Consider the following 16,082-nt stretch of genomic DNA (forward strand, 5'->3'; position numbering starts at 1 on the left):
GTCCCTGGCTCTTACGGCCTAGTGCCATATACTCCCGTTCTCGGGCCTGCCAGTCAGGGGTAACGACGGGACGGCCGACTGGACGTCGGCAGGGAGGGCTGGAGCATACGTTGGTATCCTCCTTCCCCCTCAATGAGCACTGGGGGGCACCAGTTTTTCAGGTGCTGTCCCCCCCTTGGTGCCGCAGTGTATATATATATATATATATATGTTTATTTATATGGTATATGATCTCACTGTTCGGCAGCATTATTTGTTTTTGGCTGTATACCCTCACTGATTACTCTGCGGACGACATGCTGTTGTCTGCTCTTAAAGAGTAAGGGTGCCAAGGCACTGGCTTATTTTACAACCGGTACCTCTTGTGCGGCTATATTACGGGCACTGCACAGATGACAGCGACAGAGTTTGCATGATGAAATCAGCAAATCTCTGAATAGCTTTCACATCACAGGACTCAGTCTATGGACAGAGGGTCTGCTAAGATACTGGAAGCCTTGCAGTCCAGACCGATACCACAGGGCCAGGGAGCTGTGAGTTCATCGCTCCCGGGTCCCTCTGAGTCGGTACAACATCCTGGGGTAACACCCAGATCCCACGGTGAGAACTCCGTCACGGACCGCGGCCTATGATAGGCTAAGCGGGCCCGCTGGGAACCTTCCCCGACTTCATCAGGAGTGCGTGTTTCGATCACTCTAACTCCAGAGGGGCCGTCCAGTAGCACAGAACTTGACGGACAAGCGCTTACTAAGCGCCTTATTGACACGCGTTACCCTTTTCCCCCCTGACGTGCTTAAGGGTTGGGCTCAGTGTCACAGGGTGGATCCTCCAGTCTCTAGGCTGGCGGCTAGATCCGTAGTATTAGGGGCAGATGTCCATCTCTCACGAATGCCACTGACAGGCAAATAACGCTTATGATGAAATCCATCTATGAAGCCATAGTCGCATCTTTTGCTCCAGCCTTCGCAGCCGTGAGGGCACTCCAAGCTATCTCAGCTTCTCCGGCTGAGATTATTGCGGTTGCACATAACTCTGCCACGCAGGTTGTGTCCTTCACTTCTCAGGCGTAGGTTTTTTCGTTCTACGCCATGAACGCCGTTCCTGGACTCTGCGAGCCGTACAGCGGTAGCATCCACCAATTCAGTGGCAGTCTGCAGGGCCATGTGGCTACGTGAATGGAAGGCAGGCTCTGCTTCCAAGAAGTTCTTAACCGGTTTGCCATTTTCTGGCGACCGTTTGTTTGGCGAGCAATTTGATGAAGTTACTAGACAGTCTTGTCCTTGCCGCAGTCCAAGACCGATGGGTGAGAGACATTCTGTCTCACGGTTACAGGATACAGCTCTGCTCTCGTCCTCCGACTCGTTTCTTCAGAACATCTCCGCCCCCCGAGTGAGCCGATGCACTTTTTCAGGCGGTGAACACTCTGAAGCCTCGATGTCACAAGGAGACTTCCTAGCATCAATTGACATCAAGGATGCTTATCTCCATGTGCCGATCGCACCCGAGCTTCAACGCTTTCTGCGTTTCGCCATCAGGGATGAACACCTTCAGTTCGTGGCACTGCCATTCGGCCTGGCGACAGCCCCACGGGTCTTCACCAAGGTCATGGCAGCAGTGGTGGCGGTCCTACAGGGCCACTCGGTGATCACTTACCTAGACGATCCTCTAGTCAAGACACCCTCCTGGGTGGCATGTCAACACAACCTGACCATTGCTCTGGAGACTCTCCAGGGGTTCGGGTGGATCATCAAAATTCCAGGGTCAAAACTGACACCGACCCAATCACTGACTTATCTCGGGATGGAGTTTTATACTCTCTCAGCGATAGTGAAGCTTCCGCTGCATAGTCAGCGTTCACTACAGACAGGGGTGCAATCTCTCCTTCGGGCCCAGTCACCCCTTGAGGCGCCTCATGCACTGTCCCAGGAAGATGGTGACAGCAAGGGAGGCAGTTCCCTTGCGCAGTTTCGTCTGCGTCCGATTCTATCGGACACCGCAAATGGGACAGGAGGTCGACGTCCCTAGACAAGAACGTCTCTCTTTCCCTTGCAGCAAAACCTCTCTTCAGTGGTGTCTTCTTTCCACTTCCTGGGCGAAGGAAAAATCCTTCCGGCCCCCAGCCGGGGCTGGGGTCACGACGGACGCGAGTCTGTCAGGGTGGGGAGCGGTCTTCCTCCACCACTCGGCTCAGGGAACCTGGACTCCGACAGAGTCCTCCCCTCGGTTAAATGTTCTGGAGATAAGGGCAGTGGATTTAGCCCTAAAGATGTTCCAGCGGTAGCTGGACGGCAGGCAGATCCGAATTCAGTCGGACAACGCCAAGGCAGTTGCGTACATCAACCACCAGGGCGGCACACGCAGTCGTCAAGCCTTCCGAGCAGTTCGGCAGATTCGGCTGTGGGCGGAAGCCACAGCCTCCAACATCTCCGCAGTTCACATCCCGGGCGTAGAAAACTGGGAAGCAGATTTTTCTCAGTCGCCAGGGCATGGACACAGGGGAATGGTCTTCACCCGCACGTGTTTCTAGAGATCTGTTGCCGTTGGGGAACGCCGGACGTCGATCTAATGGCGTCTCAGCACTACAACAAAGTCCCGGCATTCATGGCTCGGTCCAAGGATCACAGAGCTCTGGCGGCAGACGCGCTAGTTCACGACTGGTCGCAGTTTCGACTGCCTTATGTATTTCCTCCTCTGGCACTACTGCCAGAGTGTTACGCAAGATCAGGTCAGACTGTCGCCGCGCCATCCTCGTTGCTCCAGACTGGCCGAGGTGATCGTGGTACCCGGATCTGTGGCACCTCACGGTGGGTCAACCGTGGGCACTCCCTGACCGACCTGACTTGCTGCCTCAAGGGCCATATTTCCTTCGGAATTCTACGGCTCTAAACCTGACTGTGTGGCCATTGAGTCCTGGCTCCTAGCGTCATCAGGGATATCTCCAGATGTCATTGCCACCATGAGACAGGCCAGGAAACCAACGTCCGCCAAGATCTATCACAGGACTTGGAGGATCTTCTTATCCGGGTGCTCTGATCAGGGTTTTACTCCCTGGCCGTTTGCCTTGCCCACTTTCTTTCGCAAAGGGTGGCCTTCCTAGTGGCAGTCACATCACTCAGAAGAGTATCTCAGCTGGCAGAGCTGTCATGCAAAGCCACCTTCCTGGTGTTTCACCAGGATAGGGTGGTTCTACGTCCGGTCCCGGCCTTTCTCCCTAAGGTATCCCCGTTTCGTCTTACCCTCTTGGGTCCGCATCCAGTTCACCAATGTGAAAAGGATTTGCATTTATTAGATCTGGTGAGAGCACTCCGGCTCTACATTTCTCGCACGGCGCCCCTGCGCCGGTCTGATGCGCTCTTGTCCTTATCGCGGACCAGAGTAAGGGATTTCAGGTTTTCAAGTCAACCTTGGCTCGGTGAATCAAGGAACCGATTCTTGAAGCATACCGTTCTTTTGGGCTTCCGATTCCTGCAGGGCTGAAGGCCCATTCTACCAGAGCCGTCGGTGTCCTGAGCATTGCGACACCAGACTACCGCTCGGCAGGTGTGTCAGGCGGCTACCTGGTCGAGTCTGCACACTTTCACGAAACACTATCAGGTGCATGCCGATGATTCGGCAGATGCCAGCCTAGGTAGGCGAGTCCTTCAGGCGGCAGTTGCTCACCTGTAAGAGGGGGCCGTTTTTCGGCTCTTTTTATCGAGGTATTCTTTTACCCACCCAGGGATTGCTTTTGGACATCCCAATTGTCTGGGTCTCCCAATGGAGCGACAAAGAAGAAGGGAATTTTGTTTACTTACCGTAAATGCCTTTTTTTCTAGCTCCTATTGGGAGACCCAGCACCCGCCCCTGTCCCTTCGGGCTGTTTGTTCTTTTGTGTACACATGTTGTTCATGTTGAATTGTTCTTTTGGTTCATGGTTTTCAGTTCTCCGAACATCCTTCGGATTGAATTTACCTTAGACCAATTTATAAGTTTCCTCCTTCCTGCTTTTGCACCAAAACTGAGGAGCCCGTGATGCACGGGAGGGTGTATAGGCAGAGGGGAGGGGTTACACTTTTTAAAGTGTAATACTTTGTGTGGCCTCCGGAGGCAGAAGCTATACACCCAATTATCTGGGTCTCCCAATAGGAGCTAGAAGAAAAGGAATTTACGGTAAGTAAACAAAATTCCCTTCTTTGGCTGAAGAAAGTAAACAATGCAAAATTTATTGAAATTCATTTGTTTTTCTCTAAATTGTTACCAAAGGAGAATTACTTTACCCAAACATCATATACAGAGAGTAACTTTCTTAGCATTACACATCCCATCTCCATGTGTACATTTTGCAATGTCCTGATGCTTTCCACTTCTTCTTAAAGGGTATTTTCCAGTCTAGAATTTCTTGCTTATATAAAATAACCAACGGACCATAGTAGGGTTAGCTGACAATTTAAAGGGGGACTCCACCACTGTTCATTTTCACAGGAGCGGAGTGGTACTGTCACATCTACAGCTATATTATGGGTAGCCTGCACTAGTTTTGCACTGCATAGGACAGGGTGGGCGATCGCTGCCAGCGGCAATCCACACATGCTATCATATGCAGAAGTGAGGGGAGCCAGATCACTCCTTTAAGGCTGGAAACACATCTATGTGAGTAAAATCGGTCCGACTTGCCTGAAAAAAACTCGGCTGATTTTAGTTCACGTTAGGTCAGAGTGTAATGCAACTGCACTGCGATCCTGAGATTTCTCTATCGTTTCATTGGGGGACACAGGACCATGGGTTATGCTGCTGTCACTAGGAGGCTGACACTTAGTAAACATAAAAAAGTTAGCTCCTCCCTAGCAGTATACACCCCGAGCCGGAGGCGGGCTCAGATCAGTTTTAGCTTAGTGTCGTAGGAGGCTGATGTGGGCCGTCTCGGCCCCCCTCAGCCATGTATGTTTTTGCACTTATTTCTTTTATTTCGGCGCCGCTCATCGCTCTCATACCTGTCGTCTTTTTCTCTGCAGGTTTTCTCTTCACTCATCCTCCGCAGCCCTGTGGGTACCACTCCCCAGGGTCGCAGGGGCTTGAGACTTCGGGCCCTCTCCCCCGTCCGTCCCCGTGGTACCACTCCCGGGGGTGCGCGTGTGGGCAGGTTGTTTTGTGGGCACCTCTGATTCGCCCTGCGGTATCACCCCAAAGGGCGTACAGGGGAGTACAGCAGGGATGGAACCTCCGCAGCGTGTGTAATAGATGGGGCCCTGTCACGCTGCCTTCTCCTGATAGGGGGCTGATCTACCCCCATCATGATGTCCACTACCCTGCCTCAGCACGCTCTTCCCCCGGAGCCTTCCTGGACGAGCAGCGCTGTACACAGGCAGGGCCAGGGAGCCCTGCCTGCACCGCATCCATCGCTGGGCCGGCGCCGCCGATTGCAGGTAGGACCGACCTTTCCTGCACTTTCCCCCGGCCCTCTCCATAAATTTAGTCCCCGGTCTCGGCCTAGTCGCTCCTGCGTCCTAGCCACGCCCCCGCTGCAGCGCTATTGGCCGCCGGTCGTCTCCTTCTGTATCCTCCCACTGCTCTGCCTCCTGGCTGATGGTGGGGGCTGTGAATCCTCCGGGTTTTCGCGCCGGAATCCTGCTCCTCCCCCAGCCTCCTCCAGCGTCCCCTCGCCATTTTAGCCTGCCTCTGGTCCCCTGAGGCTGCAGCGCGCCGGCGTTCTGACTCTTCTGGCCAGCTCACTCCTGGACTCCACTTCTGGACTGGTGGGCAGCACGCAGGACCTGGGTAAGCTCTGCTCCTAAGGAGTAGCCCTCACTAGGTAGCATTCTCTGAGTTTAGGGACGAGTTAACCCTCTCCTGTCTCCTTCCTAGCAGCCACCAGGGAGAGTGCCTGTTTTCACCATGCCTAAGGCTAAGCCCACCCAATCCAAGCAGGCCCCCTTTGCACTATTTTTTGCATGCTCCTCCTGCAAGTCCAAATTTTCCCAGGGTCAGGACGCCCCACTATGCTCCGTCTGTTCTACAGACGCGCAGCCTCCGCAGGACTCTGCGGCCGACGCTTCTGATATCGCAGACGCCACAGCGCCATATGCTGCAGGGCCCTGCGTCCCGCCCCCCCCCGACTGGCTAGCGTCCCTGTCCCAGTCCGTAGATTCCCTCTCTGAGGCTTCTCGGACCATCGCGCAAGCTCTGCGCCTGCTGCCGTCGCTCGCCCAGATTCCCGCAGACCCGGCGCAATCGCCTCCGGAGCAGGTGAGCCCCGTTGCAGGGTCCTCCTCTGCTGCTCAAAAACGGACCCGCCAGGTCTCGTCCTCAGACTCTTCCCAGGTTTCACCTTCATCCCCAGGTCCAGACCGTCAGTCCTCCAGGGAGGCTTCTGACTGCTCCGATGATGATTCCGATGCGGCACCCCTGCAGGACTCAGAGCAGGCGGCTGATATTCGGCGCATGGTGAATAGCCTGATAGAAGCAGTGAACCAGACCTTGAAGGTACAGGTGGACCCCGTCTCCTCCCAGAGCACCCAGGTCTCGTTTAAGCGGGTGAAGCGGGCCCAGAACACATTCAGCGGACATCCAGAATTCGCTGAGTTACTGCGCAGCCACAGGCAACAGCCGGACAGGGTATTTACCAGCGGTAAGTCCATCGATTTGCATTATCCCTTTCCTGAGGGTCTTCGAAAGGATTGGGCAGGCTCCCCTGTGGTCGACCCCCCAATCTCCCGCCTGTCTTCTCACACAGTCCTTCCACTCACTAACGGTACGTCTCTCAAGGACCCTACGGACCGTACTATTGACAGGTTGGCCCGTTCCGCCTTCGAGGCAGCGGGCACATCCCTCTCTCCGGCCTTTGCCTCGGTTTGGGTTGCGAAGGCCCTGATGTCCTGGGCGGACACGCTACGCTGCGGTCTCCGCGCCATTCCTGCCAATCCGGACCTGGTTCCCATCGCCTCGCAGATTTTTCTCGCGGGTGAGTACTTGCTCAATGCAGCCCTGGCGTCTGCAAGTTGTGCGACCCAGGCCACCAGCAACAATGTGGCCATCCGTCGAGCCCTTTGGCTCCGGTCCTGGAACGCGGATGCGGCCTCTAAGAAGTCACTAACTTCCCTGCCCTTCCTAGGGGAGCGTCTCTTCGGAGATAGGCTGGACCAGTTGATCTCCAATGCAACGGGAGGAAAGAGTACATCTCTCCCCCAATTGCGCCCCAAGCGCTTCCAGAATCGGCGCCCCACCGCTCGTTTCCGGCCCTTTCGCAGCTTCAACTCCAATCCCCAGCCGCGGAAAAGCCGCTCTCCTCCGAGAGACAGGAAGACCCCGTCATTCAAGACCAATCCCGCCTGGCGTTCACACCCCCGCCAATCCACGAGATCCTCTTCTGGTTACCGCCGACGTTCCTCCAAGTGACTCGCGGTCGGCGCGCAACAACGCCAGACTTGTGGGAGGGCGTCTGTCTCGTTTTCAGCATGTGTGGATCCCCCTGACCGCCGATGCCTGGGTCAGAGAGATCATCACATCAGGCTACAAAATAGAATTCGACGCAAAGCCACCGAGACGTTTTTTCCTATCTCGCCCTCCCGAGTCTCCCGCGCGGGCTCGCGCGTGCTTTCACTCCATAGACTCCCTCCTCCGAGCCGGAGTCGTGGTACCAGTCCCTCCCGCAGAGCGTTTCAAGGGGTTCTATTCCAACCTTTTCGTGGTCCCCAAAAAGGACGGCTCTGTCCGTCCCGTCCTCGACCTAAAGCTTCTAAACAGGTTGGTGAGGCCTCGGCCGTTTCGCATGGAGTCACTCCGGTCCGTCATCGCGTCCATGGAGGTAGGCGAATTCCTGGCATCGCTGGATATTCAAGACGCCTATCTTCACGTCCCGATAGCCACCTCTCACCAACAGTTCCTCCGCTTTGCGATAGCGGAAGATCACTTCCAGTTCACGGCTCTTCCCTTCGGCCTCGCATCCGCACCCAGGGTCTTTACGAAGATCATGGCTGCTGCCATGTCCGTCCTGCATTCCAGGGGTGTCATGGTCATCCCGTACTTGGACGATATGTTGATAAAGGGCTCTTCCTTCGAGGACTGTCGTCTTGGGGTTCAGGTCACGATCGACACCCTTTCACGGTTAGGGTGGCTGATAAATCGGAAGAAGTCCTCTCTGACCCCGGCCCGTCGGATCACCTTTTTAGGCATGGTATTCGATACCATCCAAGGGCGAGTTTTCCTCACACAGGAAAAGATGTCCTCCCTACAACGAGGCCTCCGCGCTCTCCGGCGTCAGCGCCAAGTTTCCATCAGGTTCGGCATGCGAGTCCTCGGTCGTATGGTGGCGGCGATGGAAGCGGTACCCTTTGCACAGTTCCATCTCCGGCCCCTCCAGCTGGCCTTGCTAAGGAAGTGGGACAGATCTCCCTTTTCTCTGGACCGCAGGTTTCATCTTTCGCCGGAGACCCGCCACTCCCTCCGTTGGTGGCTCAATCAACGCAACCTCGCATCAGGCAGGTCTTTCCTCCCGCTCCACTGGAAGATAGTGACCACCGACGCCAGTCTCCAGGGCTGGGGAGCAGTGTTTCGGCATCACACAGTGCAGGGCCGATGGTCACCGAGGGAGAGTTGTCTCCAGATCAACATTTTGGAGATAAGAGCCATCCGGCTAGCCTTGCAGCAGTTTCGGCACCTAGTACAGGGTTGCCCGGTCAGGATCCAGTCGGACAATGCGATGGCGGTGGCGTACATCAACCACCAAGGCGGCACAAGAAGTGTCGGGGCGATGCGAGAAGTCAAGAAGATTTTGCACTGGGCCGAGTGTCATCACTCCCTGATCTCAGCGGTACACATCCCAGGCGTGGACAATTGGGCGGCGGACTTCCTCAGCAGGGAAGACCTTGCCTCCGGAGAATGGTCCCTCAACCGGGAAGTCTTCAACCAGATCTGCGACAGATGGGGAGTTCCGGACGTGGACCTAATGGCCTCCCGGTTCAACCGTCAGGTTCCGCAATTTGTAGCGCGGTGCCGCGACCGCTTGGCTTTAGGAGTCGACGCCCTCACCATGTCATGGAGCCAGTTCAGTCTCCCGTACATCTTCCCTCCGCTCCCTCTAATTCCGAGGGTCCTCAAGAAGATCAAGGCGGAAGGAATACCGGTCATCCTAGTGGCTCCGGACTGGCCCAGGCGAGCATGGTTCGCGGAACTAACTCAGCTCCTCGCAGACGCTCCGTGGCGCCTTCCAGACCGTCCAGATCTCCTGCAGCAGGGACCTCTTTTCCATCAGAACTCACAGGTCCTAAATTTGACGGCCTGGCCATTGAATCCTGGGTTCTAGCTAAGGCTGGTTTTTCCTCAAGAGTGATTCAGACAATGATTAGGGCCAGGAAGCCATCTTCATCAAAAATTTATTACCGCAAGTGGAAAGTTTTCTTCAGGTGGTGTGAAGAGCATAATATTTCTTCTCCTCTCGCCTTCTCCCTTCCTTCCCTATTGGCATTCTTGCAGTCAGGCCTAGATGCGGGTCTCTCGCTCGCAACACTAAAGGGCCAGATATCGGCGTTATCAATCCTGTTTCAGAAGCCACTGGCCGCTCGTTCACAGGTTAAGACCTTCATCCAGGGAGTGGCTCACCTGGCACCGCCATACCGTCGGCCTCTAGAGCCGTGGGACCTTAATCTAGTCCTAGGGTCACTTCAGGGCCCCCCATTCGAGCCCTTGCGAGAATCTTCCCTTTCTTACCTGTCTTGGAAGGTGGTGTTTCTCGTTGCCATCACTTCTATTCGCAGGACGTCAGAGCTGGCAGCTCTCTCTTGTCGTTCCCCCTTTTTGATTTTTCACCAGGACAAAGCGGTTCTCCGGCCAGATCCCGTTTTTCTCCCAAAGGTGGTCTCCCCGTTCCATCTTAACGAAGAAATCGTTCTTCCGTCCTTCTGTCCTGCCCCTCTCACAACTTGGAGAGGTCCTTGCACACCCTGGACCTAGTGCGTGCACTTAGAATTTATGTCTCCAGAACCGCGCCGTTCCGTAAGTCAGATGGTCTGTTTGTCCTCCCTTCTGGTCCCAAGAGGGGTGAATCGGCATCCAACGCCACAATTGCCAGATGGATCCGTTCCGCCATATCAGAGGCCTATCGGATTCGGGATAAGTCTCCGCCGCGGGGGGTAAGGGCGCACTCTACCCGTGCAGTGGGAGCCTCTTGGGCGATTAGGCATCAGGCGTCGGCCGACCAGGTCTGCAAGGCCGCCACCTGGTCTAGCCTGCACACCTTTACTAGGTTCTACCAGGTTCACACCCAAGCATCGGCAGATGCTAGTTTTGGGAGAAAGGTCTTGCAGGCAGCAGTTGCACACCTGTAATAGGGTGGCAGCATTCAATTATAGTGCAAACCCGCCGAGGGAGGTTGTTGTTTTCTTCCTATCTGCGGGTTTTCGGTATTCCCACCCAGGGACTGCTTTTGGACGTCCCATGGTCCTGTGTCCCCCAATGAAACGATAGAGAAAGTAGGATTTTTGTGTACTCACCGTAAAATCTCTTTCTCTGAGTCTTCATTGGGGGACACAGCACCCACCCTGCTTGGTTTTTTGGTTGTTCAATTGCATTTGCCTGCTATTTTTCAGCGGTCTTATGTTCATAGACCTCTTGTTTGCACGGCTGCATTGTTTTAGTTACAACTTGTTTTTATGTATGGTGATTCTGGTACTCCTCCTACTGCTTGTGCACCAACTGATCTGAGCCCGCCTCCGGCTCGGGGTGTATACTGCTAGGGAGGAGCTAACTTTTTTATGTTTACTTAGTGTCAGCCTCCTAGTGACAGCAGCATAACCCATGGTCCTGTGTCCCCCAATGAAGACTCAGAGAAAGAGATTTTACGGTGAGTACACAAAAATCCTAATTTTTCTCATGATTGCAGTGCGTGTGTGATCCGTGTCTGTTCCTTTTTTTTCTCAGCAGCTGTCATCTGCCATTCAGCTCTGCTACATGGCCGCTGACAGCAGCCACAGACAGCCATGTAGCAGAGCTGAATGGCAGATGACAGCAGACACAGAAAGAGCCGCACGATCAGAATGAACTCGGGTGAACTTCACCCGACTTCATTGTCATGCCGCGGCTCTGTCTGTGTCGCGTCCTGATTAGCGGTCACCGGTGAAGCACTCACCGGTGACCGCTAATCCCCTGAGTGACTGAATTGAGCAGCGCGATTAGCGCTGCCATCACTCAGGTTACCCGCGGCCAGCTGGATCATCCCCCCGTGACCGCAACTCACCTGTGACTTCATCGCTGTCACTCGGGCGACTTGCTGTCACTGTTGGAGGATCCAGCGGTGGCCGTGAGTAACCTGAGTGACAGCTCAGCTGATCGCGATACTCACCTCAGTCGCTGCGTGGAGATGTCATGAGCGGCGGTGTCTTCTGCAGCTCCTGTCACCTTCATGTAGCAGAGCTGAGAGCCTCGAGGGACCTCCGTGGATTACGTCGGACAAGGATGGGTTTTTTGCGTACTTAATAAAGTGGTGAACGAGGGTCTTTGTTATTGTTTATTATTTCAAATAAAGGATTTTTTCACTGTGTGTGTTTATTAACTTTAATTTACAGGTTAATCACTGGGGGTGTCTCATAGACGCCTGCAATGATTAATCTAGGATTTAGTGGCAGCTATGGGTTGCTACCATTAACTCCTTATTACCCCGATTGCCAACGCACCAGGGCAAATCGGGAAGAGATGGGTACAGTCCCAGAACTGTCGCATCTATTGTATGCGGCAATTCTGGGCGGCTGCTGGCTGATATTGTTAGGCTGGGGGGGCTCCCCATAACGTGGAGCTCCTCATCCTGAGAATACCAGCCTTCAGCGATATGGCTTTATCTGGCTGGTATTAAAATTGGGGGGACCGCACGCCATTTTTTTTAATTATTTATTTATTTTACTGCACAGTATAGACCCGCCCACCAGCTGCTGTGATTGGTTGCAGTGAGACAGCTGTCACTCAGAGTGGGGGCGTGTCTGACCGCAACCAATCATAGGTGCCGGTGGGCGGGTAAAGCAGTGAATACGAGATTGATTAATGAGCTGCCGGCTTTTTCAATAGAGAAGCCGCCGGAGCAGTGTGAACGCCGTGCAGTGCGGCGCCGGGGATCGGAGAGTATGAGAGAGGGGGGAGAGGGATAGACCGACATGGACAGAGAGAGAGGGACAGAGATAGTGACAGACCGTCAGAGAGAGAATAGAGAGTGAGGGAGAGACCGACTGACAGAGAATCTTGACAGACATTGGGAGACATCGCTCGTTTCCAGTGTTTTAGGAAACATGCGAGAAATGTATTTAGAAAATCGGATGTCACTAGGATGGTGTGAGGGCCGTCCCGTGACATCCGATTTTTTTACACGCTCCCATAGACTTGCATTGGAGAGACTCGCAGTAGAAACTCGCAAAAAAGCAGCATGCTGCGATTTTTTTCTCAGTCCAATTTGGACTGAGAAAAAAATCGCAGATGAGAGCTGAATCATTCACTAACATGTGTCCGATTCCAATGCGAGATTTTCTCACATTGCTCTACTGCGAGAAACTCGCAAGTGAGAAGCCGGCCTAAGACTCCTTATTGCATTCTTCCTGGTTATTGGAGGGAATAACCAAAGTCCACAAATTAAAAACACACCGAACACATGAAAATTGCAATTGTGCTGTATTATGACTGCGATTTAGGCATCTGTATTAGAGAAACAATGGATGGGATTGTCCTGGGTGAGATTTCCAAATCCAAAAAAGACCAGCCGCAACTGCGAGGGAAAGAATTCCCACTACAATCGATAACGCTAAAACGGTTCCATCTGCAAAGAGAAGAAAAATTGTCATTTTTTTCTTGCCCAGAACTATTGAACATACTAATGTCATGGGCTTTAATGTTGTGTGCAATGTTTTGGGCTATGTCACATGATACTTTGCAACATGTACTGATTTTCTATGGTTTTGCGTTTCAAGCTGCTACATTTGCAAACGTGTTGGAATATTTGATGCTTGTCGCAAACGACACATTTGCCATAGGCTTCAATGAAACCTATACGAGACATACAGCTTGGCTATTTACAGCTAAATCGGAGCTCAGAAGTAAGTGGCACAGATGTTGCTTTGTAGCGCCTAGCCTGCTGGGAACATGCTGCATTATATCATCCATCAAGTTACAATTCTGGAGTATTACTTCCTCAGTTATTTACCCTGGAAATGTATAAACTGAATGTTATCTGGGTTTTCTCCTATGCAGTGGGTCCACCCATATCCTGTCTACCGGGATTAACTTGAGAACGGCTGCAGCTATAGGCATAGAAGTGGTGTCTAGGTATAGTAAAGTATCCATGCGCTACGCAATGAAACCACCAATAGCGCCACCTGGTGGAAAACAACGGAGTTAGCATTTTCATCTCGAAAACGGAATGAGATAGAGAAAAAAAGTGAATTTCAAAGTTGTAGGGCATCATCAATTCAATACGAATCGACACCTTGCATACAGAAATGCTATGATTAGAACGTGTAAAACTCGCAAGGCTGCGGACGTGAAGTGATACCTCATGGAGACCTTCCTACAAGTCATTGGGTATGGTGGCTGTGTGGAGTGGCCTCCACGCTCACCTGACCTGACCCCATTGGACTTCTTTCTGTGAGGTCACATCAAACAGCAGGTGTATGCGACCCCTCCACCAACATTGCAGGACCTACGACGACGTATCACAGATGCTTGTGCAAACGTGTCACCTACCATATTGCACAACGTGCAGCGAGATACAGTATGCTGTGCAGAGTCCAGATGTGCATTGCAGCTGATGGGGGCCACTTTGAGCATCACAGTTAAATGAGCGCCATATGCGTGACCAGCATTCAGTGTTTTGGGGGGGTCAGGGGTTTCATATCATAACATTTCTGTATGCAAGGTGTCGATTCGTATTGAATTGATGATGCCCTACAATTTTTTAATTCACTTTTTTTCTCTATCTCGTTCCATTTTCGAGATAAAAATGCTAACTCCATTGTTTTCCACCAGGTGGCGCTATAGGTGGTTTCATTGCGTAGCACATGGCTACTTTACTATACCTAGATACCACTTCTATGCCTATAGCTGCCGCCGTTCTCAAGTTATTGGCGGTGGACACACTGTATATACACACTGCTTTAAAGTCGATTTACTCAAAGTATAGTAAGAGGCTTCCAGTTACTGGGCTCATGGGACCTTTCGATGGCATATTTTTTAACTTGTAGCTCCACTCAGTTCGGTGTTACCTGATTTTTGCTGTTTTTGCTGAATCCGGCATTCCTTCCACCAGTCTTGGGGGATAATTGGTGCCAAAATTTGAGAGAAGAGTCGCAGTGGGCAAGGAGATGTACATCCAGGCAATACCAAGTCATACGGCTCCCGACGTGACTCGTTCCGATAGAACATTCCCACACTGTAGGTGCTAGGAGGAAAAAAGCGCCAGTCTTTACATCATACACCACATAGGGAACACGTTGGATTCTAACCCACCTTCCATGGTTAGGCTACAATGAAGCTGACCAAATGTGTACATTTCAGTTTTTAACTAATTTGATAAACATAGTGTGCATTGCTCCTGTACTGTGCAAACTCTCCTAGTGTTGTGTATTGGAACAGAAGAATGAAAATAAAAGTGAAGCCTAATGTGACATCACTATGTGCATTATTCCTATATTAGCAGTGTGTTATCTCTTTCATAACACTAAAGCAATACTGTGACATCACTGTGCGCATTACCCCTGTACTGTGACATCGCTGTGTGTATTATCCCTGTACTGTGACATCACTGTGTGTGTTATCAATGTACTGTGACATCCCTGTGTGCATTATCCCTGTACTGTGACATCACTGTGTGTATTATCCCTGTACTGTGACATCACTGTGTGTATTATCCCTGTACTGTGACATCACTGTGTGTTATCCCTGTACTGTGACATCACTGTGTGTGTTATCCCTGTACAGTGACATCACTGTGTGCATTATCCTTGTACTGTGACATCACTGTGTGTATTATCCCTGTACTGTGACATCACTGTGTGTTATCCCTGTACTGTGACATCACTGTATGTATTATCGCTGTACGGTGACATCACTGTGTGTATTATCTCTGTACTGTGACATCACTGTGTGTATTATCCCTGTACTGTGACATCACTGTGTGTATTATCCCTGTACTGTGACATCACTGTGTGTTATCCCTGTACTGTGACATCACTGTATGTATTATCGCTGTACGGTGACATCACTGTGTGTATTATCTCTGTACTGTAACATCACTGTGTGTGTGTTATCCCTATACTGTGACATCACTGTGGGTATTAACTCTGTACTGCGACATCACTGTGTGTGTTATCCCTGTACTGCGACATCACTGTGTGTATTATCCCTGTACTGTGACATCACTGTGTGTATTATCCCTGTACTGCGACATCACTGTGTGTATTATCCCTGTACTGCGACATCACTGTGTGTATTATCCCTGTACTGCGACATCACTGTGTGTATTATCCCTGTACTGTGACATCACTGTATGTATTATCGCTGTACTGTGACATCACTGTGTGTATTATCTCTGTACTGTGACATCACTGTGTGTGTGTTATCCCTATACTGTGACATCACTGTGGGTATTATCTCTGTACTGCGACATCACTGTGTGTGTTATCCCTGTACTGCGACATCACTGTGTGTATTATCCCTGTACTGTGACATCACTGTGTGTATTATCCCTGTACTGTGACATCACTGTGTGTATTATCCCTGTACTGTGACATCACTGTGTGTGTTATCCCTGTACAGTGACATCACTGTGTGCATTATCCTTGTACTGTGACATCACTGTGTGTATTATCCCTGTACTGTGACATCACTGTGTGTTATCCCTGTACTGTGACATCACTGTATGTATTATCGCTGTACGGTGACATCACTGTGTGTATTATCTCTGTACTGTGACATCACTGTGTGTGTGTTATCCCTATACTGTGACATCACTGTGGGTATTATCTCTGTACTGCGACATCACTGTGTGTGTTATCCCTGTACTGCGACATCACTGTGTGTATTATCCCTGTACTGTGACATCACTGTGTGTATTATCCCTGTACTGCGACATCACTGTG

General features: G+C 51.8%; 1 protein-coding gene across 3 annotated transcripts in view; it reads right to left on the reverse strand.

The window, feature by feature from the left end:
- Positions 1 to 12,622: 12,622 nt before the first annotated feature.
- The window catches only part of LOC142256742 (testicular acid phosphatase homolog), a 108,368-nt gene continuing 104,908 nt past the window's right edge, over positions 12,623 to 16,082 (reverse strand). For all 3 annotated transcript variants that reach the window (XM_075328603.1, XM_075328602.1, XM_075328604.1), the window contains 2 exons: positions 14,208 to 14,383; positions 12,623 to 12,766 (listed from right to left, as the gene is read on the reverse strand). In XM_075328603.1, the coding sequence (XP_075184718.1) occupies positions 12,651 to 12,766; positions 14,208 to 14,383 (292 nt within the window). In that variant the 3' untranslated portion in view covers positions 12,623 to 12,650. The remainder of the gene's footprint in view (positions 12,767 to 14,207; positions 14,384 to 16,082) is intronic.

This window comes from Anomaloglossus baeobatrachus, chromosome 11, assembly GCF_048569485.1.
Source record: "Anomaloglossus baeobatrachus isolate aAnoBae1 chromosome 11, aAnoBae1.hap1, whole genome shotgun sequence".
Classification (NCBI taxonomy): domain Eukaryota; kingdom Metazoa; phylum Chordata; class Amphibia; order Anura; family Aromobatidae; genus Anomaloglossus; species Anomaloglossus baeobatrachus.